We start from the raw sequence: 26457 nt of genomic DNA, 5'->3' as shown, positions 1-26457 counted from the left end.
TTCACTAAATTTATATGTTGTTTGATATATTTCTGACAGAAAATACAACGAATTTAAAATCAAGTGACAATTTTCATGGGTACGATAAATAATGTAATTCATGGTTAATTTTTTAATTTTAAAATAATTCTTTTTCTTCATTTAGTTATCATCACAGATATTACATATTGCATACAAGAAAGAAATTCATAAATTTTAAATGCATCTAGTTTTAGATAGATAATCATAATTTAGCTGTTGATAATAAATATTATCGATTCTTGATAATACGGTTTACAGTTTGAAATTTCATAATTACATTTTCTTTTTTCATTTTATAACATCGGATAATTAATTAAATGTATCACTAAATAAAGTTGATAAGTTAACTTTCTGTGGCGTTTCCTTAAACTTAAAAGTTATTTGAATAATTACTTTAAACAAAATTCAAAGTAATATGCATATTAATGCGCAAATTTACATGACATTTTCAAAATATATGCTTAGGGATTGAAATTAATAATATGTAAATAATTACGTAATTATCTGACTTGCTTATCGACATACTGTAGTAGTCCGACTTGGCATAACACGCTTTACAGAGTACGCCTTGTTATTTCTGCTCTTGCGATTAAAGGTTAGTGTTGTTTATGCTTTGTTTTAGTAACAATAACTTGCTCAATAATGTTGAAGTTCCATAATTACTGCTTATTATGAAAATATTACATTTTTTAACAGATAAAATGCTTGAAAGAATGAAACGTGAATCTTGTCCTGTTTTTGTTAATACTGACCATATTAAAAGAAAAGTAGATTCGCTAATTTTTGAAATGACTTTTGAATATTTTTTGGCTATTGCCACGAATGCGAAAAATTTCGCATTCCTCAATATAGCCAAATATTATTGCAGGTGTACATAGTGCGTTAGATTGAATTTAACGTCTCTTTTCACCATACAAAAAATCATCACTATTATTTAAATAATCCCTATATTAATATTTATTTAGATGCAAATATTTGTGAAAACTCTAACAGGAAAGACCATCACTTTGGAAGTAGAGCCTTCTGATACAATTCAGAATGTGAAGGCTAAAATTCAGGACAAGGAAGGTACGGTTTTGCAGTTTTAGGAGCGAATGTAGTTCATTATTATATTTAGGGATTCCACCTGATCAGCAGCGACTGATTTTTGCTGGAAAACAGCTTGAAGATGGACGTACTTTGTCCGATTACAATATTCAGAAAGGTAAAAATATTGTAATTCAGACATTTCTTAGAAATATAAATTTTTTTTTCAGAATCAACCCTGCATTTGGTTTTGCGTTTGCGTGGGGGTATTATTGAACCTAGTCTACGTCAACTCGCTTCAAAGTATAATTGCGAGAAAATGATTTGTCGAAAGTATGTTTTCTTGTTTTATTAAATATGGAAATGTTACTGTTAACATTTAAATAAAATGGATAATTTGTTTATTGTTAAGTAGTTTCCTATTTTATTTTTTTATTAGAATTTTTTTCAAGTTACCTGCAGCACCTTTTGCTGTTGCTTGCCATATAAAAGTCATATAATTAGTAGTTTTATTTTTATTATTAAAATGACAGAAATAAGTAATTTTTCATACATGAAAAATGTAATGTATTTATTTGCGAATCACATTTTTTCCTTGTTTAATTTCTTTCTATTTGAGGTGTTATGCTCGTTTACCACCACGAGCTACCAACTGCCGAAAGAAGAAATGTGGACATTCTAATAATTTACGTCCAAAGAAGAAATTGAAGTAGTTCATGACTCTGTGACTACAGTAACAAAACTGAGTTTATAGTAAAACAGAAATTTCACGCTTTGATTTGAATACATTTAAGTACAGCACTTTTATAACTGATATGTAATGGAGTAAATAGATTTTATTTGCACTGTGTTTTTATTAACAGCTCCGCAAATGGTTATGATAAATGGCATTTTAAAATGGTAAAGTATCTAATCAATGACCATGTATGCAATTTTCAATTTTGATGAAAATGTTGGCAGTTTCATTCTAAATTATCCCATGTTTTGCAAAACAGTGGAGCATTTGTATGTAAATTTCTAACAACTGAACGGCTTGTGACTTTAATTCGATTTTTACCTTTTCAGTAATTATTTTTTTTAAGTATTACTTACTACTAAGTTATCTTTATTTTCAAAACTGATTCAGATCTTATACTTTTGTTAACGACGTCAATGTTAAAGCTTCAGATTACTTGTAAATTATCAGTAATAGTTGTTTTGAAAAATGAGTAATATTATATAATTTAAAAGTCACGTGTTTTTAATCAAGCAATTTAAGTTTAATACTTCCTGTAAGGCTGTCGTATAAAAGAAATACCGTACAATGTAAATCTTTCAAGGATGTTATGCAATTCTTAGAAATTGTCAGACCAACATTTAAATGCTGTATTTTTTACATATTTTTATAATATATAAACAAAGATAACATAATGTAAAAATATAAATGAATGCAATGCGAGAATAATAATTGCAATGAAACATTTTCTAATGAACACTTAAAAATCAATTACATTACTGTATCAATTGTAGTTGGTAATAATTATTTTACAAATTTCCATGTTTGCGTTTTTATCTATAATAAATAAATCAATTTTATCGTGGGTTATTTATATTATTTTTCAATTTTATGGAAATATATATATACCGCAATTTCCGCATATACATTGCATTCAATGATTAATACGCATTAAATGTCTTTGTTTAAATTATAAATGGTGCATAAATTATTTCATCATAGCAAAATTTGTTTGTTTCAGGCATTTGATTTTGAGTGTAAATTGGTGAACATGGGAATGTTAGAATTTTGCAAAACCAGAAAGCTTATTATATTCGTTTTCACGGCATTAGTGTAACTTATATTAAAAAAATGTTTTTCTTTATTTAAATGTTTTTTTATTTAGATTAATAGTGCTAGTGTTTATTTTTGAAAATAGCATTTTAATTGATGAGCACGATCTGTACCGTTCTCCGGAAAAAATACATCGTGAACAATCCAATATTGGTATGCTTTGACTCTTTGTCGTAATACCTATTGTTAATTAAAATTATGTTTTGTAGATTTACACTGTTGGCAAAAGGAAGATTTTGAAATCCTGGAATCGTGCAAATTGTGTTCCGAATTTGAGAAGGAAGTAGGCATTTGGTTTCAATAGTTTTTTTTAATAAAGTAATACGTGATTTATTTAGGCTTCAAATATAAACAACTGTACTGAAGCATCTTCATATTATGACAAAGTCAACTGCACCAACAGTGGAGTAGCTTTTCGTCCGTAAGTTTAATTTCAACATATTTTAATTGGATGAATTTTATGAATCTTATTTGTTATAAGTTATAAGGTATAACTGTAGGAATAGGATTTAGTAAAAATTAGAATGTCATTGTTTACGAACTATTTTCTATTCTTTATCATTAAACTGCTTAACTTAGTTTTGTTATCAGTAAATTAGTTATAAAAATTTTTTATTACAGATTATGTCAAATTTTGATGTAATTTGCAGTTTTTCTGCGTCAAATAATCTAGTACAAAGTTTAACGATGTTTTAAATGTAGTTGAAATTCTTTTAATTATGTAAATTTTAAATTATTTTTTAATTAAACATTCATCCGCACTAGTAATAAAATCTTTATTGTAAACTGATTGCGTGTAACAGTCAACGTTGTGAAATATCATCGAATTATTAATATAAGCATGCATTAGCTGAGATGAAAGTAAAAATCATTTCAACTTTCTTTTTAAAATGTATTGTGATGTTATTTATATGATATTAGCAAATGATTAGCTAATTTGAAAATGTTTTGATTTGAAATTTTTTTACGTTGGTTACTGTAGTTTTTTTTGATAATTGTTGTTAAGCGAGAAAAGTAAGCAGTATTGAGCGTTTGAATATATATTAATTTTTGTCTATTACTTTGTGATTTTTGTTTTAGCTGTGAAAATTTGGTTCGAAATGAAATTCGTCGTTATTTCGTATTCATGATCTTGTGCTACGGATTGTCGGTGTTGTTTTTAGTGATGGTCAAGTATAGATCAGCGGCTTTGGATCGTGAAAAACAGTTACGAATTCGAAAACAGTTCGAAATGGAAACTTCATATTCTACTAGTAGTGAAGTGGAATAGAGAATTTTGAAACAATGGCAATCCGTGTTTTTCTTTAATCATATTTTTATATGATAATTCAATTTATAAAAGAAAAAAAAGCGGAATTGTCTGTGATAAGGCAGTTGTCTAGACAAGAATGGCAATACAGTGTAACATGGGCAAGGCAAGTAAGCTCTTGAATGTTCTTAGTCATGATAATTGACCGTGCACTTGAAAAATATGGGACCTCAGAAAAAAAATAGCAGTGCTGACCTCTGCTGCATGCTGGTAAGAAGAGAAAGAGCGTTTATTTTTCAATTTCTAAGCTAGAACATGCTGTTCGATTGCATCACGTGCGACCGAATTACCGGCAGAATTGGGTAACTAGGATAGCTGGTTACATTGGTCGTCTGGCGGTATGTTGCTTGGTGACAAAGAAGCAACAACATAATGAAAAAATATGATAATAATAATAATTTTTTTAAAAAAATGTGTACATACAGATGCATGCATATACATACATACATGTACATGTTGCATGTACATGTGTACACGCATATACAATGCATGCAATGCATACGTATGTGAAAATGTTCACATTTGTTCGTGATTAGGCCAAATAATGTGTGAATTAATAATTTGACAAAAGTGACCATTATTATGAATTATTACGTCACGGCGACTGTTGTTGTCTACAGCAAGATGGCGCTGATGTTTGAAAATGACCTAATTGGAGTGACAGCCAGCGGGCTTCAATTACGCCAGCTGAAGGCTTTGTTGGTTACTGGGTCACGCTTTGAATAACAGCCGTGAATGTTTTCTGCTGATGTTACGTCTTGTAGAGCTACGACGGGTCGTCTGACTGGCCGCATTTTCGAATTTTGCTAAAACCAAATTTTCAAAGCGCACTTGACACTCAAACTGTGCCGGACTCCGCCGACCGTGGAGATCGAAAGGAGAAAAAAAAGTAATTTCTTACATTATTATATATGTATATGTATATTTTATCTGTTTGTTTAATATTTCTTTTGCATTTTAAAATTTAAATATTTTAATATGTATATTTTTTTTTCAAAGTGTTGTGTGATGATATTTCATTTTGACATTTGAAAGCTGGCGTGTAGGTAGAGCAGCTTGCACTGATGCAGACGGTGGAATTGGTGGACGATTTTTTCGAAACATTTTCACCAACTACAACTGGAATTGTTCAATCACCAGAGTGAGTAATTTCCATTCATAATAATCATTTTTTTTAAATTATGATTTATACTCGACTTGTTGATCAGTTGGAAAAAATTGCGCAACTTTTTGTTCAGCGATTTTGATTTTCAAAATCATCAAATTCATTTTTGTTTTTGAAAATACAGCAATTCGCACGCCTGAAATCTTTTTCATCCATTGTATGGATAATTATTAAAATTTATTTTATAATTTCCTTTTTATTTCAGTGATCAAACAGGTTTTAAAGTATTTTTAAAATGTAAGCGAATTATGCGAAATTTTCTTTACTGGTGGGAAATTTGTTGTTTTTTTTTTGTATCATAATTCGATCTCACATTCCATTTCTTTACAGTATTGTTCAAATTGTATATTATTTCATTACTGGTGCATTGGGAAGTAAAAATTTATAAATAGGAAAAATAATAATTTAGATGGTTCAGGTATTTTTTCTTCTGTTTCCCCGAAGAAACTATACTTACTGTAATTTTAATGAAAATGATTTTCAGTCAGTTTGTTTTTTGTTGGTCGGAAAAGAATTTAATAAAAAAAATAATAATAAATATGAATCAGTAGGTGGGAATAGTATGAATAAAAGTCGATGCTTCAATCGTTGTTATTTAACTGGAAAATGATCGATATTTTACCAGTTGAATTTTTTGAATTTGCAGACAATTCTTACGGTAATTTTTTGTTGTTGAATAATGCCTGTAGAGATACAACAACAAAAAATTTAGGAAAAAGTTATCATTGCTGAAAGGAATGCAGTTTTTTATAAATTTTTTAATGACAGGAATCTGGATTTTGTTCTCAGTTAAAATTAGCATTTGCAATAATTAAATTTGGAATGTAATTTTAAAACTATCAGGCGCGCAGATTGTTGTGCAAGAAATAGATCATTTATTAACATTAGATTAATTTTTGAACGGTGAAAATAGACTGTATATTGTAATGGAAGAAAAAAAAATATGTATACGTACAATGATATGTGATAAGGAGGGGTGGTGACCATTGACATTTTTTTCGTTCTATGCTCCGCGTAGTGCCGAACGGCAATGTACTATTTTTATTTCTGTCTCAGGCAGATCGTTAGCTGTTATCTCAAACATATTTGTATATATATTTATTTATATTTTATATTGTTTGTTGTTTTATTCTATTTCACGAAAATAAGCGTTTCAAAAAATCTTTTGATAAACAAGGTTTATTGTTTAATTTTTCTTTTTTTTCCCTGTTAATTTAAATTTTATTTTTAGGTGTAACGTTTGCTTACTAGTTGTGTTGTTAGGTGTCGTCTGCTTGATTGAAACTTGTCCAGTTGAAAATGGAAGGGTCAAATTGTGAAAAATGCATTAGCAGGCTTGTTTGAACGATTGGTGACAGTACGGGCAAGGTGGTTCCTTGTAGTGGGGTTTTTTTGTCAAATTTCAGGTCAAAATATAAAACATTTTTCTTACACTCAAATTCATTGATTGAAACGGTCGGTCGGTATTCGTTTTAATTTTGATGAGCATTTTCTGTTTCTTGCTTTCATCTGACCGTATATATATACATACAGCTGTAATTTGTGAAATTAATTTTGGTGATATTTTTAGGTTTTTTAATATTCTCAATTTTGAACATTTTTATTTTTTTATTTGTTGTTGCAATTAATACTTTCTTGTCAGGATTTGTTTCAATTTGTTTCTTTTCAAACTGTAAGTTGAAATGATCATAAATAAGCAAAGAAATTAACTTCAGAATTTTTTGTATGTTTTTATAAAGGAACTGATAATTTTTTATAAAATTTTATTCATTTATTTATGGCGATCAAGATTGAAATTTCTGATGTGAACCACTTTTAATGGGTTGTTTTTTTCCTTATTACAGAATGCTATTTTGAAAATTGAAATGAATACATAAATAAATAAATAAATATATATATATATATATATGTGTGTGTGTGTGTGATTTATTTTAATGCATTGGTTTGTAATTAAAAATTAAAGATGCGCTTGATGAATTTTTCTTGCCGGTCAGGTAGCAGTAGTTCAGGTTACGGTCACGTATTGTTATCAAAAAACGGGTGATAGTTCTTTTTTTATTATTGAATTCACAATAGCGTGTCGACGATTTCTCATTCTTTTCCAGAATTTATTGAAATAAAATTTTGATTATTGTGATCATTAAATTATCAATAGCTGATTTTCATTCAAAACAATTCGTTAATTATCTGTATCATACTGTATTTAAATTTGTACAATTGCTTATTGTTAGGGCATGTAGCAGAGAGAAATTTTACTGGTGAGAGTTTTGCAAATTTGTTGAAAATCAGTATTATTATTATTATTATTATTATCAGCAGTAGCAATAGTATGTGGAATATTTCGTCGTCATGACAGTTGTTTTTCTTTTGTTTCTTCGCAATAATAGGCGTGGAACGATATGTATCAATTTCATTATTGTATGATGAATTTATTCATTATTGATAAATTATCTTTGATCATTGGAGGTTATAATTGATTTTAATGACGGCATGCAGTGTGGGAGCAATTTTTGTGGCAATGAATTAGAACGATCAAGAGATGTCAGAAGAAGACGTTCTTGCCATTGCTTGGGTGTGTGAACCGCTATTATCAATCAGATGACGTAATTAATGGATGGTCATTTATCGAAGAAAAATCAAAGCATACTGTCGTTGAAGCGGAGGGATAAATTTTCAATATCGTTCGATTAACTGTCGTTTTGTCAGTTGAAGATTATGAAACTGGTTGTTGGCTATACATCACGCTAGATGACGTGCACGGCTAGCAATTTGGGAGCGGCTGGGATGGTCATTTCTCTCCGCTTGAGCAATTAATTTTCTTTTTTATTCCAATCGTCAGCATTATTTATTGTTTATTTTAATATGAAAAAAAAGCAAAACAATTATTTACATTTAGCAGATGATGAATTGATTTTGTCTTTAAATTTCAGTTTGGTGTTCTCTTCACCGTTGTCGGAAAACGTTGAAAGCGTGAGGCAGAACAACTTGGACAATGCAACATCGATGATGAACAACATATCGCCGTCGGGTACGTCGTCATTGTTTTCACCGGTTGTTTTCAACAACAACAACAACGGCAACGGCATCGGTTCCACAAGCTGCTTGGTCACCAGGTCTGCTGAGGTAGACTGTGAGAATTTTCCCTCACAGAAGCAGGCGGATTTCCATTTGCCAACGCCCAATACGGCCACAGAACAACAGAAGAGTCAGTATTTCTCAGAGTTGGTTGAACTGTTGCAAGAGAACCTTTGCAGCACCAACGATTCCGTCGACTCTGGCGTGCTTTGTTCCAATCGGCAGCTTGTCCAAGAAGTGGTGCAGCATTGGAACAGAGAAAAGGAAAAAAGTGAAAAACAAAACAAAACATATTTAATATTAATTAATATTCTTCTCACCAGGGTATTACTCCGTTTTTTTTCTCTTTTTTAGAAGAGAATATAATTCAACATGGGGACGTATCGTCGACAGCTTTATCGTTGAGTGCGTCGCATATTGGTCCTATACTTCTTGGCGTGTTGGACAGCTTTTTTTTCGTCATGAACACCGAAGGCTTGATAGAGTACATTTCTGACAATGTGGTGAAGTATTTGAAATTTCATCAATCGGACATGTTAAATCAACCGATTTTCAAATTTGTTTCCAATGCTGATCGTCCCCTGTTCGAGCAACTTTTGCCAGATTCACTTGGTAAAAGAAATTTATTGTTATTACTACTGACAGCGTATTTATTATATTTATTTATATGCAAAATTTAACAGGTAGATTATTGATGTAATTTTTTGCTTTCAGTTGTTCTCTCTTGTACATAGCTGGTAGCAAATAATTTATTTCATTTGAAATTTTACTTCTTTGTCTTCTTTTTTATTTTTGTATATTTTGTTGTTGGATGAATTTTTCCAATTTTAGCTTTCAATTTGTTCAACTTTGCTTTTCCAACTGATGTTGTTGGTTTTGAAAAGAAACGCCAAAGCAGAACATTCTGTTGTCGCTTTTTGATAAAAGATTCAAATGCCATTTCCATTTTGAACGATGTCGACAACATTCTTTCCCATCAAAAGCCGAACGCTGATGCAGATTGCACTTTTGAAACCATGCACGTTTCAGCAATGTCACTGCCGTATCCAAAAGAAATGCGAGCCGATTATGATTTTTTATCACTCAGTCCTTCCACGGGTATAGCTTTATTTTAGAAAATATACCATCATTGAAATTTATACATATATATATATATATGTATGTATTATATATGGTATTGTAGCTGTATCTCAACCGTGCTTGGTTTGCGTTGTTCGTCCTGCTGACAGCGACTCTGAGCAAGGAGCACTTCGCACCGGTGGATCGAACAACGTTTGCGTTCAAAGGGAAATTTGTGCCAAAGAACAACAGCCTCTGTTGAATTTTTATTGTTCAATGGATTCTCAAATATTGCAATGCACAGTCAAGTGAGTCTATTTATTATATATTTGGGTCTTTAAATGACAAATGAATAATTTGCATTTCAATTGTACTTTCAGAAATTGTACAAATCCAGCTTTGTGCGCATTGGAAACTGAAGCTGTGAAGTACAAATTGATTGCACTGTGTTGTAACGAGGATCGTGATCTGCTTGAAAATAATTTGAACACTGGTAAGTTACGTAAAATTTCGACAATTTTAATAATTGCTGTTTGTTTTGGTTAAAAAAAAAGAAATAAAAGTTATTATTATCATAGCATATGAGAAAGGTTTTGCCACAGTCGACAAACTACGCTTGAAAAATCCTGTTGCCATCGATCAAGGAGTTGTTGTTGTTTCATTGAAAAGTCAGCTATTGTCTCAGAATGCCGAAGCATTTTCTTTAGCAGTAAACAGACAATGGCCTGTCGTACATCTCGAGTGTACTATTTTGCAGTAAGTGTACAAACAACTCTGCGTCATTAGAAAAATATATCATTTCATATCTTCAACTTCAGGCTAATGAAACACCTGTATAATGTAAATATTTGAAAAAATTGTTTTTAATCGTTTAATTAAATCATTTGACACTTGTTTGATTTTTAATGTAACGTTCAATTTAAATTTGTATATTTATGTTATAGAACAGCTGATGTTAAGCAGTCGGTCGATATGCGCTCAGCCCGCTCGCTGGAAAGTGGCACGTCGACGAGGGATGTGGAAACAAGCGTTTTGTCGACAATTGCTTCGTCGTTATCGTCTCCTTCCAGCGTGGTTGCGAGCAGTTCTGCTGCCAAGTCCGTTTGGCCGTCCCAGACGAATAGTTTTTTGGACATTTCACTGGAACGAGCGCAGTTTTCGGAAAAACCATCCGTAGGTGATGAGTACAACTTCCATACGGATATGCAACAAATGGGCTATAATTTTGTTCAACCGCTCGACAAGATTGACGATGGTCGAAAAGTTCCGCAGGATGATTTTGAACGTTTGCTGTCTGAGGTTTTCGATACCAAACAACCAGAGCCTCTGATGTCGAGAGCAACGGAAGTTAAAAGCGTAGAACAACCTAAGCCGTCAGAGGTGAAATCTGATTTCATTGGTCAGCATACTATATTGCGTCATTTGCTGAACCAAGATGAACCAGTGTCTCTGCAACAGGGCTTTAGCACGACAGCCGGAGATAGTCGGGTGCTTTCAGCAGCTACTTTTGTTGGCGGTGATATGCTCAAAATGGTTGCTGATCGAAAACAACTCCAAACTGACGAATATAGTCGACCAAGAGGATCCAGGAAAGCTGCTTCATTAGCCGCAACAAACCATGCCGGCGGTGGTGGATCGGCTGCGAAAAAGAGGGCTTACAAAAACGGCGGTTCTCAACAGCAAGATTCTTGGCCAAGAATGCATCAACAGCCGACCAGGGGCAATTACGGTGGGCGCAAACAGGCCAATACAACGAGGAATAGTTTGTTGGTGAAATTGCTTGAACAACGATCGCCGTTGTCCATCGTCTTGCCGACCAGCATCGCCACACAAGCTATGGATAGACCGCCCCCTCAACCGCTCGCAGCCGATGGATTGCACATGCCGTTGACGTTGATGACTAACGTTGTTACAAATCAGCAATATCCTTCTGAATCTTACCGTCATGGGCATGGGGTTTACGGTTCGTCTACCTCGTTTCAGCCGTCTTCTTATTATCCAGTTACTCCTGAAGTGCCGAAAACTGAGCCGCTTGTCCATGATTTAGCAGAAGATTCGTTTTTGCAAAATCGTTACACAACGGCCGTCTGTCAACGTTACTACTCTATGCCTGAAGAAAAATTATCGCTCACATCACCTGCTTACGGTACGGATATTTTGGAATGCTCACCACAGCAACAAATGATTAATCCGGCCACACCCACAACTGCCTACTGTGTTTCTGCTAATGATACTCTTTCTGCAAACTGCCAACAACAGTACGCATCACCACACAGAAATGGTTACCAGCTTTCGCAGCAGACGCAAAATTTGCCACTGTTCGATCGTCGCATATCGTCCACCTATTTGCAAAACAACCACAACAACTGCAATAGTACTAACAGCAACAACAATAAAAATGCGGCAATTGTTGGGAAAAGACCAGCCGTGTCAGACGAACGATCCGCTGACTTTGCTGACACTAGCTGCTATATTTCTGCGGCTTATGCCAAATCTGAAATGCCAAAACGTTTCCAAACTGGATTTGAAATTGATCCCACTAGAACCACCAACAACCTGGCAGAGTTGGATTTTGATCGAAACAAATTCGCCACTGTAAAGCACCAATACACCGCCGCCGCTGCCGCTTTCCCAGATGCAGGGATGCAGTCGAACACAGAATTGGTTGCTTGTCAAAGTCAGCCTGACTTGAAGTCCTTTTTTGACATTGGCTGAAATTTTCCATTGCAAGAAAGCATTTCCGTTGGTTAAACTTTTGCCGTTTGAACGTGTTTTCTTTCTCAGTTTAAAGCATTTTCTTCAACTTCAGGCTAATAAATGACCTGCAGAATTTCATTCTCGCTTAAAAGTGATTTACTTTGAAAGTTGTGAATGCAAATCAATAATTAACAATACTAATTCGACGAGAATAATGCGTGTAAAGGATGTCAACCATAAGTTTGAAATTTTCGTGCTACAATGTAAATTTGTATGCTTTTTCAATCAAAACAATACTTTCAAGATGTTGAATTTTGTTTTTAATATTCAATTTCACCTTTACTAGTTCAATTTAACATCTACCTGTAAATTGTTATTCACATTCACGATATATATGATCACGAACAAAGAATTTTCTACCCTTATTATAACATGAGAATTTTATTCGTTCTAAACGCTCCTACATCAATGAAGACAATAATAAGCAAATGAAAAGCGCCTTTTTTGGCAGCGTTTTTTATAAGTAAATATTATTTGAACAAAAAATGTTCTTCATCAGTGAAAAAAATAGTCCCTGATATAAATAAAAAGTTATAAATAAGTTATGATAATAAAATGCTTATTTTAATTATAAACAATTTAAAAAAATTATTCAATAATTTTTAACACAGTAATGTATTGCATCATTCTACATTTAAACTTGAGTTTCTTTATGTACCGTATAAACTGTAGAATGCTTTGTTTTTTGTGACATTCTTTTGATGATTGTCTTCGTACTTCGTTCTGTGATATAAAAACTTTTCTCATTTATTTGAACGCCATGAATTCTGAGTCGTTAACTGCAATGTTGAAATCCATTGGAGTAATCGCCTTTTGTACAGCACAGAAATCGATTTTGTATTTAATTTACATTTTAATTCTAGGCTGAATATTTGGAAAATACCAAGGAAGAAATTATGGAAGCGCTTTCACAGTTTCATGATCTCATTGTTCGCAAAGACTTTTATGGTATTTTTTAAATATAATTATTACGTTTGATACTTGCATTGATGGTAGTTTGATTTCATGTTTTGTCAGCTGTGATCATTTGAAATTTCTGATTTATCTACTATTAATCTGTTATTGTCAGTTCGTATACATAGATATTTGTTTTAAAATCGGGCAGTTTTTGTTCATCGTTGAAAAAGCTTTCTTTTCATGTTTAGTTTGGTTTGCTAGATTTAATGTTTATTCTTTCAAAAGTGCAAATTAATACCAAACAATCAGATGTTGTAGATTTTAATCCTTGTTTTAAGAATGTCAAAATTTTGCTTCTTAAATTGCGCTGCTTTATTAAACTGTAAATTTAGTTATTTTTTAATGATGTTTTATGATTTGTTTTGTTTTTTTTAATTTCAGTTGGTAATGATGGCGTGAGAGAATTGGCAATTTGCTTTTGTGGAACAATCCCTGTTAATTATATGGGTGAAAATGGCTGGCATGCATGAGCTTCATGTTGTTTATTTGTTCATCGTCGATATTTATAGGAAAAACTTACAACATACCCATTTGTATTTATCTTTTGAAAAATTATCCTCATGTGCCTCCAATTTGTTTCGTGCGTCCTACTGCGAGTATGATTGTCAAACCGTCGTCAAATGTGGACAGCAATGGCAAAATTAATGTGCCATATTTGACCGAATGGCATCGAGTTAGTATTAATCTGTGAGAATTTGTTGAATTATTTTTTTGTTTCATTTTTAAGTCAAAGTCGGATTTACTTGGACTCTTGCAAGTGTTAGCAATTGTTTTTGGTGAAAGTTGTCCAGTGTTCAACAAACCGGCAAACAGTAGACCATTTGCTTCACAGCAGAGCGCTTCTTTTTATCATTCTTCAGGTTTCAAAATTGTTTTCATATTTTTGTATTTTTCGCCATCTTTTTCAATTATTCGCCATAATTGGAATTTATTTCTATTTATATTTAGATAACGTTATGAACGACGATTTTGCTAGACGAAATCGACGTCCAGTCCCACCTATTCCCAACCAGCCAGATCCAACTGTTTGTCTACCAGGTCCTCCTTATCCTCGTATGTAGTTTTTTTTCTGCTATTGTTATATCAGTGTTATTTATTGTCGTATACGTTTAGTTAGTACACCGTATCCAGTTCCATTGCCTGCCAGATATCCTCCGTATCCTAACCCAGTTGCTCACTCTACGAATTCTGTATTACCGCCATGTCCAAGAGGAAGTAACTCAGTTGGTCACGCGACATCTTCAACATGCGGATTTGCTCCTTATCCGTCAGTTTTGAACCCTTCTTGTGCAAATAATTCGATAAAACCAACTGGCACTATTCAACCCGAGCACATCCGAGCTAGTATACTTTCTGCAGCTGAAGATTTGTTGAGAAAAAAGCTTCGCGAAATTATTGGAAGAACATCTGTACGTTTGTTTGACCAATGACGCGCAGCACATGACAATAATCCATTTCTACTGTAGGCGGAATTGCATTCTCTTCGTCGGTCGAATGAAGAATTAGAATCGAGTAAAAATAAAGTTAAAACTATTCTGCAAGACATAGCTGATGAAGAAGCACGCTTGAAAACTGTCGCTTCTATATACAAAGAACGCAGCGAGTTGATTGACAGCGTTCTGCAAAATGTACCTGAAGATGATGTAAAAATTGACGATGCCATTGACACCACTGCACCACTTTATCGACAGTAATTATGCAATATTTATTCAATCAAATTTGTTGTTGTTGTTGTTGAATGTGAAAAAGTTGAATTTAGAATTGTAAAATGCTGCACTGAAGATGCAACTTTGGATGATACTATCTATTATTTGGGTGAAGCTTTGAAAAAAGGCAAAGTTGAACTTGAACCATATTTGAAGGTCAGTGAATTGATTCGTTTTTCTTTTATATACTGTGTTGGTGGTATATTTCTTATTTTCATATTTATTCTTCTTTTCTCACAGTTGGTAAGAGAATTGTCAAGGCAGCAGTTTATGCAGCGGGCGACAATGCAGAAATGTCGCATAGTTGCGGGTCTGGATAAAGAGTAATGGATGCGCAGTTTTTTTAATTTTTTTTCAAATTTCACTCAACGGTCACATTCAACACAGTACATTTTTAATTTATGCTCATTTTGCTGCTATTTTAAAAAATTATTTAAATTTGATTTTGCGTAACGAATATTAGTATCAGAATTATGTTCTCTTTTTGTTAAGAAAAACAAAAGTTTTTTCTCTTTTAATATCATTTTTATTTAATTTATTCATTGAATTTGTTTGTTATACGTGTTCATTCGTGTGTAATTCTGCTTTTGGATAAAAGTGAAATGAATTTTTTTATTCTTCTTTTTGGTTATTAAACAAGTACAGTTTACTGATAAAAATTGGAATTTTTGAAAAATTCTACCAATTTTAATTTTAAAAACTAATCTGTTGACGTAGACGCTATCAAAGTTGTGCGTTTGTTTTCGAATATTCGCTGCTGTTAGAATTTTAAATAAGCCTCCGTGTTATTTTCAAAAAAATAATGTCGCTGTAGACTTTAAAATAATGTTATGTGCTAAAATTTGAATTTTAAATTCATTTTTTAACATTTATTTTGTTATTTTAATAAATTTCTTTGAGCAACCGAAATTTGCACTTGCATTTCAAAATGTACGGTGGGAATTGAATGTGCGTCCGCTACGATGGTTTTTTTCAAATTGATGATGTCACATAAATGTACTTGTTGTACATTTTCACTTGTAAAGAAAGCTATTTTACTTTTATAGGTAAGAACTTGTATTTATTTGAAATAAATATTTTATTTTTGTTAAAATTGAAGCTTATAATCAGTCGCTCAGTTCCATTGAGAATCTTATATCGACTTTTTGTTTCTAATCTGATGAACATCGACCGAATAAAATACATCAGTTTTCTGTTGTGCAAGCATTTTTTTCACTGTTTACTGTAATTACTGTTAGAACACTGCTAGTATCATTCATGTTTCAGTTTCTTTCTTCAGCTGTAAATTTGATCTTCAGGTGAAATTGTCATCTGAAAACTGAGAACCCCTTTTTAATGCGTAATAAATTCCATTATTTTTTTAATCGATAGGGAAACATTCTGATAAAACTTTGTTAATTTAACAATATTTAAAATATTTGCAAAAAACAAAAATTATAATTGAATAAAAATTGGAAAAGAGTAATTTTTGAAAGATTTCAGAGTCGATTGCGGAAACAAAGTCTAGCTATTGGTAAACTTTACGTTTGACAGCTTATTCATTAAGTTTGTCTGCAAAAGAAGCCGCCACTTTTTGCTGTTTTGAACTCATGTTCCTGGCACTGACATGCTAATTGCCGAAGTGGTGCTTCTTTTTGTCACTATAACAATGTGTTGTCATCAATCACTGCAACGAAGGTTTGATTTTACGTTTTTCCGTTTTTTCTTTAATTTTTTTAAATTAAATTTTCCTGAAATAAGTAAACATATTAATATTTGTTGTTGTTGTTGTTGTTTAATGCCGTGCACTGACATAAATCACTTTTTAACAAATTTTAAAGCAGTACCATGGCTCGTAAGATTTTCACGTAAAATTTCCATATCAACGCTTCTATTTAAACTCAGTATTATATTTGTTGTTATTTTTATTGAGTTGATTTCACAAATATGCATTTAGTCGCGAGGAAACAGTTCTTGACTATTTATAAATATTATTGTAATTGTGAAGGGAGACGGCAATTTCATATTTGACTTTCAAGTTGAATTACGTAAAAAGTAACTCTTTATTTCAAATTTTATTGTATATTTTTTATTTTTATTTGGTATTTTTTTTAGTATGCGTTGTCTGTTTTGTTTGAAAATGTGTAAATATGTTTCATATTTTCTGGAAATAATATAAAGCGGTGTTGTTTGTTATTTATTGATGAGTAGAGGGGTAAATATGATATCATTGACATTGTAACTAAAATTGGTTGACACTAACAAGGATTGAATGAAGAATTAATTTCATTTAATTTTTTAAATTTCAATATTATTTTAGGTTTCATTCTAGCAGACCGAATATCGTTCTTTTTATTACAGATGATCAAGATGTAGAACTGGGTAACGAAATTTGTTTTTATTTCAACTGTTTTGCTTAATAGTATCAGTATTTTAATTTGCATGTGGAATTTTAATTTGCACTGAAATTTAGAACATTCTTTATTTCACGGCTACGTAGCTTACATTGAACGATTGTTAACAATTTAAAAATTATTCAACAGAATGGCATAATTTTAGTTGTCAGAATAAAAGCACCGAAGATTAAAATTCAACAAAGCGTGAAATAACGAGCGCTTCAAACACTAATTTGCTTGAATATGTTGATGTGGTCACAGATTAGATCGTAGTCTGACGTTTACCAAAGCTTGCCAAAATGTGAAACTGTGAAATTGTTGTTTCGCGTTTTGATTGTCATGTTTTGAAACATAGCTCGTATGCGGATGATGATGATGAAATTCGATTGATGTATGCATGATTTTTGAAAATGATAATTCAGCTTAATTGTGCATTTTTGAAGGCTCGATGAACTATATGCGAAAAACGTTGAAAATATTTCGAGACGAAGGAGCTGAATTTGTGAACGGTTACGTAACTACACCAATATGCTGTCCCAGTCGAACGTCAATGCTCACCGGATTATACGTGCACAATCATCACGTACATTCGAACAAAGACAACTGTACTGGACAATATTGGATTGAACACTTGGAACCGAAAACCTATGCCACTTATTTAGCGAATTCTGGATACAGAACAGGCTAGTAGTAATAATGAGAGGGTAAAAAAGAAGTGTTTTTCGTTCATCAGTGTGCTTCATTTGATCAGGTTATTTTGGCAAATATTTAAATGAATACAACGGATCATACATTCCACCCGGTTGGAAGGAGTGGATGGCATTGGTTAGAAATTCTCGGTTTTATAATTACACTGTCAATTACAACGGCCGCAAGATTAAGCATGGCGACAATTATTTCGAAGACTATTTCACTGATCTGATTGTTAATGATTCGATAAATTTTTTCAAACGTTCCACACTGCTATTTCCGCAGAAGCCGATCTTGTTAGTTCTGAGTTTTCCTGCTCCGCACGGACCCGAAGATCCTGCACCGAAATATAATGATTTCTTTGCCAATAACACAGCTCACCGGTAAGCATTGAAACTTCACGTATACAACTAAAAGGTCTGCTTGTCTATTCATTGGAGAATTTTAATATTTTTCCAGAACAGCTAGTTGGAATTATGCTCCAAATCCAGATAAACAGTGGCTGCTGCGTCATACGGGTAAAATGGAACCAGTGCATGTGGCGTTTACGGATTTTTTGCAACGTAGACGTTTGCAAACTTTGTTATCCGTCGATGACGCAGTGTACAAGGTGACCCCAGTTGTGCTGTATCACGTGAGAGGTGAAAATGTATGTTTGAAGCATCTTTTCTGCTTACAGTTGTACAAAGAATTTCGTCAGTTTGGTCTGTTGGACAACACCTACTTTCTGTACACATCTGATCATGGTTATCACTTGGGGCAGTATGGCTTGATCAAAGGCAAGACGTTACCGTACGATTGTGATATCAAGGTACCATTTTTTGTCAGAGGGCCAAGAATCGCCAAAGGATTGCGGTGAGTTTCAAAAAGCGATGCTTCTTTCGCGAATTCATGAATACAACTCTCAGCGTAACAAAGCCAGTGGCTAACATCGACATTGCACCGACAATACTGGATATGGCTGGCTTGCCTGCGCCGCCGCGTTTCGATGGACGTTCCATTTTGCCGTTGTTGATTTATGAAACTCGTCTTAAGCAAGGGTGAAAATTTGAATAAATTTATCCATGCTTCTGTATAATTACATTGATGCTTCTTTCTAGTAAACCATCTGCAGAATTGCGTTGGCGTCACAGTGTGCTCATTGAACGAGGGTGAAAATGATTTGGAGCTTTATTTCACGAAAACGAGATTTTAATATTTTATGAATTTCTCTGTTCAGACTTCGACCGAAGCTTGTTCGTCTTCGTGAGCGTCTTCGTAAACAGCGTGAACGTTACAGCAAAGATATTCGCATTCAACTAGAATGTGAAAAAGAAGAATATCAATCTCCTTGTAAAGATAATCAAGTACTATTGTTCTACTTTTTTTTGTGTTTTATTTAATAAGTGTTTTTTTCTTAGCTTTGGGAATGTAGAAAGGATGAAGTAGACCGATATAGAATATTCAAATGCAGAAACTCGAAATCTGTTTGGAAAGTGGATTGTACTTGTGAATTGAACGATACTATTTTAGAAGAAAACGTATTAACGTCTAAAACGAAAAGTGTGTTGCAATTTAACTTAATTTAATTTAATTTAATTTTAGTTATTGTTAAATCAAAATAAATGGAAAATTTGTCTTATTTTTCTAGAGCTGATGAAGCGTTTCACTGAATCAAGCTTATCTGATTCTGTGAGCAGTTTGGTCGAAGAACCGATCTTCATATCTGAGCAAACATTAATTGAATGGGAGAAACAGTTTTTTCATCAACTTCTACAGGTATTTTTTTCAGTTTCTTTTCTTCTTCATTTGCATGAAAGAGAAAGGTAAATTCTCTCGAACTACGACGAATATTTTTTTCAGGCACTTTATTCAGACCGAAGAAAATGGGATTTATACTAATTTTTATTGTCATGCGCAATGTATTTATTAAAAAAATGTATTTATATTTTATCAAAATTATTCCACTATATCCAACATCTTATAGAAGTTCACATGTTACAAGTGGGTAATTTATGATAAAAATATTTTGAATTCTATTTTTATACTTTGAAACAGTTTTTATCGTTTTTGTTTGTTCTTTAAGCGTAATATGCTGAAAATGTAATTGCAGAATAAAATAAGTAATTTGTATTGAAATTGATGAACAGAACATGAGAAATTGTATACTGTAAAGTGAGACTTTTGAAGCATTTCTCAGTTTTGCCATTTTTATCAATATTTTAATTGATTTTGTCAATAATTTAATTTAGGAAGAAATCGAACATACAGGATGGTATCAAGGACTTTTCGATTCTTTGGAAGATGATTTTATTGGTGATTCTACTCATCCGTCTGAAAAATATGATAATCAGGTAATAATGTTTTTTTAATTAATTATTTATTTATTGTAATTGCATTTGTTCAATAAATATATTTTATTTGTATATAGATGAGTAACATTTAGTTTAGAAATAAAATTGTTCAATTTTTAGAATAAATTTTATTCATTTTATGATACCTATTTTTATATGAGATTTATGTAAATTTGTTCAGATTCATATTTGAAGAAAATATTTTATGCAAATAGGATTTTCATGTTTATTTTTTGTTCCGTTGATGATTTATTTTATCAAATTAATTTTATTATGAAAAAAATTTCTTTTTATAGATTGATGAAAATGAATTTAGACGGGCCACTCGAAGCATACAAAATACACGCATTCGTCATAAAGGTTATTATTATTATTATTATTATTATTGAAATATATTCACATTCTACACTTTGTGGAATATGGTCTTCAAGTTTATTTTTAATTTAGATTTTCGACTTGCTCAAGGTTGTATTCTTTTCCCGAATGACACGTTGCGTTGCATGCCTGAAATTTACCGAGGTGTAATTTTAAATCGCAAACAACAAAAGCACGTGGTCAATGATAAAATACGTATGTTGCGCAAACGTTTGCGAAATTTGAAAGTATGCTCAAAATTCAATTTGGAGAATTCAATTAAGAATTGAATGAAATGCAAAGAATTTGTTGGCATTTGATTGTGTTTATTTTTAACAGTATATACGTCGGCAGTTGAAAGGAAACGGAACCACTGTTCAGTCATTATTTTTTGGCGAAAGTGAAGACGAAGAAGATGGCAGTTCATCAGAGCACAGCAGTGGCGATGACCAGCAAGGTCTGTTCGACGATGTTGTGGACAACAGTAGTAGCCACGAACACTGCCCCTGTGTTTTGAACAGTGACAAGAGTCATCCGTTGAAAAAGTGAACAAAACGATTAAGCAGTTGTTGTAAAGTCGACACTGTGATGGGATGTGAGGTGATGGTTTTCAGGAAACCGTTTGATGAAATTTCGGATGCGGATCTGATTCGTTGGGCGACACGAATGGGAAGAGGCCGTTCTGAACGTAGAAGAGGTAGGAAAAGCAAAGAAGAGGACGGCAAACGAAGAAGAGGCAAGCCGAAGCATGTATTTTGCAGTGTGCCGAATTTGAACTGCTTTTCCCATGACAACAGTCACTGGCGGACGGAACCATTTTGGACGTTGGGTCCATTTTGCTTTTGTCAAAATTCGTACAACAATTCGTACGGCTGTTTGAGAACAGTGAATGGTTCGCACAACTTTCTCTATTGTGAATTTGTTACCGGCTTTGTCAGCTATTATGACATGTACAATGATCCATTTCAAGTGAATTGATTTTCATCTTTGTTTTTTTTTAATTTCAATTCAATTTTTTGAATATTTTAATTTTCATTTCAGTTGCACAACATCGTCTACGAATTGAGCGTGCCAATGTTGGAGCAGCTCAGCGCTCAGTTGGACAAGCTGCGACGTTGCCATGGTGTAGAAGATTGTGAAAAATACAGCGTCGCTTAAGCATATATTTTTCGTTTTATTTCCATTTCTTTTCTATCTTTTCCTTTCCTCTTTTTTCAGACATAGCTTTAACATTCATTTCGTACGTAAATAGATAACTGATCAGAGTCGTTTTGTTTGTTTGATTTTTACTGTAGGAAGTTTAAACTTCAGCTGTGTCACACCAGCTTACCGTACAGCTGTAGCTGATTAAAGCTCTATTGTTACGGAACAAGTTGGTTTTTTTTCTGAAGCAACAAAGCACGCCATGCAGAGAAAATTTTTTGAATGAGCTGTCGAACATGATGCACAGCTATGGAAACGTTTAATTTTTCTCGTCGCATACACAACACAACACACACACACACACACACATACGCACACTGCTGGAAAAAGTATTGTTTGTTGTTGTTCAACTGCAACAGCTTCACATCTGCATTAATAAAGAAAGAGATTGTGAAAGTTGAAGCATTTTGCAAAGTTTTCCAAAGAAACATTACACACAGGCAGGCGAGTCAAATGAAGCTTTTATCAATTTTATATTATTATTATTATTATTATTATGAAAATTTCAGCTTTGTTACTTTAAATTTTTACACAGTACAAATTGTTGGTTTCTTTAGTATTTCTGAAAACTGTTAAACTTTTTCTAACAATTTCTATGTATTAATATTCTTTATAATGTTGTAATTCTTTATAATAATTCAGTAGTAGAATATTAAGCACATGGTTGACAAATATCATGCTACTTGCTATTTGTAAATTAGCTGTAATTCTTTTTTCATATTGAACAATGCTTGTCTGTTCTTTTTGTTTGTCATCTCAGTTGACGCGAACAACACGGTATATGAAGAAGTGGCAGGCTTCTAGAATTGAAATGATCAATATTCCAGATATGTGTCAGAAAATTCAACAATTTTTACTGTAATTAAGCAATCGTGTGCAGACGTTAATCCCAGGCTTAGTGTAATCCGTACTTTATACGAGGATATGTTGCTTTCTTTGTTCGAAATTCTGAATACAACTTATGCTAGTTGTTTGTTGCGCTTTGGCATCGAATTACACCAATTAACATTGCAGAAGGTAATTATCATATTATCGGTCACTCGGTAAATGGAAGTTCATTGATTTTTAAAACTTTATTTTTCACAAATACTTCTTTCACTTTATTACAGCCTAAATAAATAAGTACATATTTTATTATTCAGAAATAATAATAATTGCAAAATATAACTTATCTCTAGAAGTTATAATCTGCTGGCGCAAAATGGGGTTAACATTCTATTGAAGCAATCTAATTCGGTGTGTGGGCATGGAATATTGTACAATCTGAGGCAAAATCGATTAAGTCGCCCGACCGGCGTCTGTAGTATTAGCTGACTTGACCGACATGATTAAACAATCGTGAATGTTTGACCTATAAAAATAGAGGTTACATATCCGCACGTCAGAGACAATTGGATAGAATCTTATTGGACGCCAAACTTGCAGATTTGTTTTTGGATATTATTCGACTGACCCTGACTGATTGGGAAAATTTGCACAATACGTAATATTTCCGTCAGCCTGAACGGTCACTTCGTGCTTGTCTGTCTGTGTCGTGTTTCTCTGTTGCATATCAATACTGTTTTTCCTGTTAAACAGTATTGCATTTTCAATTTTTGCTGTCCCATAAAACAAATACCACTACAAACTGACGTTGCTGCATTTTTTGTATAATTTTTTGAAAGTAAGTAATTTGTTTTTATTTTATTCTTTTTTCAATTTTGCTTGAAATTCATTCAAAGTTTAAAAATTGAACGTGTTCAAAATCAGAAATAAGAAAATACATCATAATTAGAGCTATTTGAAAAATTCTTTAAACGAAGTTTTGACACATGTCACGTTACGTTTGACTGACTGCATTTTCATCGTCAGAGAGTGTTTTCGTCAAGAAGCTCTTCTTGCATTAGCGCAGCTGTGCTGCTAAAACAACCTGAATAGCATTTTTATTACTGTAACTGCTGTAGCATTCGTTTGAAACAAGCAAAACAGACTTAAAGTGGAAAACTTTTCAGATACAAATGGCATTTCTGCAATTAATACAATATAGCTGTTATGCATTAACCAAAAAACTCTATTGAAATTCATCAGTGATTTTTCGGTTTTCAACCGTTGCGTCACATGGCTAAGCAGCAGCAGTTCACGTGAATAATGATAATGAATGAAAAAGTGTGAAAAATGATAACAGTTTCTTCGGGCGATGAAATTTTTCACTGTTACTATGGACGCAGTGTTGAGCAAAATTTTTAATTACACAACAGACGCAATTCTTCAATCAATAACAACAAAAAGCACATCAATTGCATCTTCTTAGGATAAAAAAATGAAAAAATTGATTCCAAAAAATTCTGAAAATCGATTTTTTATTTTATGTTTTTTATTTTTAAAATACTTTATTTTATTTTATCTTATCCTTTTATAAAAGTGCAAATATTCGAATCTGACTATTTTATTACGGTACCTGTTTGTTCAATACAACCTGACATTCAAATTTTGAGTTTGGGGGTCTGTAGATTGTGTGGCGTCACTGCTGTTGAGTGACGGCATAGCACTTTGCGGTGTTGTTCTGCGTAGTCAGAACTTTCGACACGTCTTTGAAAGGCAAAAATTTTCCATAATCAATTTCGGTGTTGTCCGAAATTTGGTTTGCGCGTACACATCGATGAGCCCAGATAGTTCGGTAAGCGATAATATTCTTTGCCTTGCTTCAGGTGATTATTAATTTTGCCGCCTCGATTGATTCGGACGATATCTTTATCGTCTTTATTTTATTGATACTTTTCTGAAGCGTCCGCGTGTTGTTTGTTTACTGATGAACTTAACCGATGACGACGTCGTTTCGCTTTTGTCCATCATAATTACTGTGCTGCTTTTCACTAATTTATAAAGTCAGTTACTTTTTTTGCTTCTTTTTTCACATTCGCGTTTGTTGAAATGATCCATTTATATTTAACAGAAATTACTGTTGTTATTCAGTTAATGAAATTCTATTTTCCTGACATATCACATATTGATCGTATTTTATTATTTTTTTCTAATCGTAATATGTTTATTTACTAAATTTACATTTCACTTACAATTTTCATAATTTCTAATTTCTTCTTCTTAGCTTGTGTAGCTAGTTCAATTAATGACGGTTATCAGACTGTATTAGTTGATTCATTTCAAAAGAATTCATGGTTATTTATGACATAGTCAATTGTTGAACGTTTTTAAGCACCTCACCATGTTTCAATTTTTTTATAATTTTGTCAGTATTTATCAACTGCAGCTAGTTCAGTTAGCTTACGTTGAAAACCTTTTGCATAATTTTATGTAACTGGTTTAAAGTTTAACAGCTCTTTGAGTTTGGTATTGTCCGGTTCAGTGGTATAGCACAACGCGAAGGAAACAGTCGAAACAATCCGGACATGGGACAGGTTAGTTCTAGCATTTTCTACGTTTGTATATTTAATGCACTGGGAATTGCCGCGAACAATAGTTGCAAGGTGTGTTGTTTTATTTATTTGTTTTTCGGCTTTTCACTTTTGTTCTAATTTTATAAAAATTCTGCACGACACTTTCTACTTTCAGTTGAAGATATTGTTGCTTTAAAAAATGGAAAAATTGTTTGTCGCATTTGTCATTGATTGTGACTTTGCCGTTAACAATGACCAAGTATAATAATTTGACATAAACAGTATCGATGGGTTGTAATAGGCACGGGAGTCTGTAGCGAATGATTGTCAGCAGTTGTTTATTTGGACCAAATGCACGTTACATACAGAAAATATTTGTTTTGTCATTTATATGGAAAAGGGATATTGTAATTTCACGGTATTTTCTGATGTTCATGTATTAATTTATGCAATTCAGTGATGTTCAGTTGTTCTAAATTTAGTAGTTTGTGAACCCAAGCCTGCATTTTCTTTCCCTTTTTATTGCTTTGAATATTTTAAGTTATCTGATTTATTTACAGTTATATTTTAGTCCGTTTTTTGTATTTGAAATAATATCAGATGCTATTCTTGGGTTTTTGTCAATTTATGTTTATGAAATCAACTTAATTAACTTTTCATGTTAACAACAATGAAACGTTGAAATTGAAACTCATCATGAGATAGATATGTATTTCATTATTTAAGTTATATTGTGTTCTTTCTGTTCAGAAGAAGCAGAATGGTTTTATTGTGCAGTTGGACATGAAATCATTGAATATTATGGTGCATATATATATATATATATATGTGGTGTTTTTTTGTTTTGAAATATTTTGTAATATTGTGTACAAAGTGATGAGTCAGTTGAGATTCAGCGCGTGAAATTTATTTGAGTTCTGATTTTTATTCAATTTATAAGAGTTAGTTTTTGATTTCATTTACAGTGTTGGTTATTGTTCAGGGCTAAATATTGGCATTCAGTTGTAGACTAGTGATTAAAAAAGAAAGAAAATAGCAGAAAAGAAAGACGTCAGCAAGATGAGAATTAAAGTCGACTTTTTTTAGTGCGTCATAGTCAACAACAGCTTTTTCATTCACAGAATTTCAGTTATAACTGAAACCTTAAATAATGCCGTGTGCAGCGGAAAATATATACACTAATATATATATATATATATATATGTGTGTGTGTGTGTGTGTGTGT

At 32.5% G+C, this 26457-nt stretch overlaps 8 protein-coding genes across 8 annotated transcripts; all 8 read left to right on the top strand.

The window, feature by feature from the left end:
* Nucleotides 1-75: 75 nt before the first annotated feature.
* Tsp_03772 (ubiquitin family protein) lies at nt 76-2225 on the top strand. Its single transcript, XM_003374528.1, has 9 exons — nt 76-93; nt 216-271; nt 552-616; nt 718-788; nt 987-1089; nt 1139-1225; nt 1278-1380; nt 1667-1756; nt 2174-2225. Exons 1-9 carry the CDS (start codon nt 76-78, stop codon nt 2223-2225), a joined length of 645 nt encoding a protein of 214 aa, XP_003374576.1.
* Nucleotides 2226-2813: 588 nt separating this feature from the next.
* Tsp_03771 (jumping translocation breakpoint protein) lies at nt 2814-4145 on the top strand. Its single transcript, XM_003374527.1, has 6 exons — nt 2814-2875; nt 2928-3028; nt 3085-3158; nt 3214-3296; nt 3497-3514; nt 3956-4145. Exons 1-6 carry the CDS (start codon nt 2814-2816, stop codon nt 4143-4145), a joined length of 528 nt encoding a protein of 175 aa, XP_003374575.1.
* A 621-nt stretch (nt 4146-4766) lies between these two features.
* On the top strand, nt 4767-6177 carry Tsp_03770 (hypothetical protein). The gene is made up of 7 exons (XM_003374526.1): nt 4767-4886; nt 4949-5073; nt 5220-5329; nt 5555-5565; nt 5759-5767; nt 5996-6007; nt 6118-6177. The coding sequence occupies exons 1-7, from the start codon at nt 4767-4769 to the stop codon at nt 6175-6177; spliced, it is 447 nt and encodes a 148-aa protein (XP_003374574.1).
* Nucleotides 6178-7839: 1662 nt separating this feature from the next.
* Tsp_03769 (conserved hypothetical protein) lies at nt 7840-12198 on the top strand. Its single transcript, XM_003374525.1, has 9 exons — nt 7840-7921; nt 8246-8695; nt 8779-9036; nt 9256-9522; nt 9608-9791; nt 9864-9976; nt 10062-10239; nt 10428-11764; nt 11918-12198. The coding sequence occupies exons 1-9, from the start codon at nt 7840-7842 to the stop codon at nt 12196-12198; spliced, it is 3150 nt and encodes a 1049-aa protein (XP_003374573.1).
* An 802-nt stretch (nt 12199-13000) lies between these two features.
* Nucleotides 13001-16433, top strand: Tsp_03768 (tumor susceptibility protein 101 protein). Its single transcript, XM_003374524.1, has 12 exons — nt 13001-13042; nt 13104-13188; nt 13579-13644; nt 13707-13870; nt 13925-14057; nt 14146-14250; nt 14311-14606; nt 14664-14887; nt 14957-15059; nt 15144-15213; nt 15804-15868; nt 16386-16433. The coding sequence occupies exons 1-12, from the start codon at nt 13001-13003 to the stop codon at nt 16431-16433; spliced, it is 1401 nt and encodes a 466-aa protein (XP_003374572.1).
* Nucleotides 16434-16551: 118 nt separating this feature from the next.
* On the top strand, nt 16552-17966 carry Tsp_03767 (extracellular sulfatase Sulf-2). The gene is made up of 5 exons (XM_003374523.1): nt 16552-16580; nt 16891-16930; nt 16998-17026; nt 17203-17264; nt 17722-17966. The coding sequence occupies exons 1-5, from the start codon at nt 16552-16554 to the stop codon at nt 17964-17966; spliced, it is 405 nt and encodes a 134-aa protein (XP_003374571.1).
* Nucleotides 17967-18050: 84 nt separating this feature from the next.
* Tsp_03766 (extracellular sulfatase Sulf-1) lies at nt 18051-21813 on the top strand. The gene is given in 13 exon segments (XM_003374522.1): nt 18051-18117; nt 18183-18351; nt 18428-18602; nt 18648-18779; nt 18797-19008; nt 19188-19314; nt 19369-19510; nt 19599-19726; nt 19740-19773; nt 20749-20822; nt 20995-21200; nt 21270-21624; nt 21697-21813. 13 exon segments carry the CDS (start codon nt 18051-18053, stop codon nt 21811-21813), a joined length of 1938 nt encoding a protein of 645 aa, XP_003374570.1.
* A 2199-nt stretch (nt 21814-24012) lies between these two features.
* Tsp_03765 (hypothetical protein) lies at nt 24013-26371 on the top strand. The gene is made up of 7 exons (XM_003374521.1): nt 24013-24064; nt 24333-24545; nt 24944-24981; nt 25173-25253; nt 25534-25650; nt 25959-25995; nt 26319-26371. Exons 1-7 carry the CDS (start codon nt 24013-24015, stop codon nt 26369-26371), a joined length of 591 nt encoding a protein of 196 aa, XP_003374569.1.
* Nucleotides 26372-26457: the final 86 nt, after the last annotated feature.

Source organism: Trichinella spiralis (genome assembly GCF_000181795.1).
Source record: "Trichinella spiralis strain ISS 195 chromosome Unknown Scfld5, whole genome shotgun sequence".
NCBI classification, from domain to species: Eukaryota; Metazoa; Nematoda; class Enoplea; order Trichinellida; family Trichinellidae; genus Trichinella; species Trichinella spiralis.
Note: the sequence above shows the minus strand (reverse complement) of the source record. Positions and strands in the feature narration are given on the sequence as shown.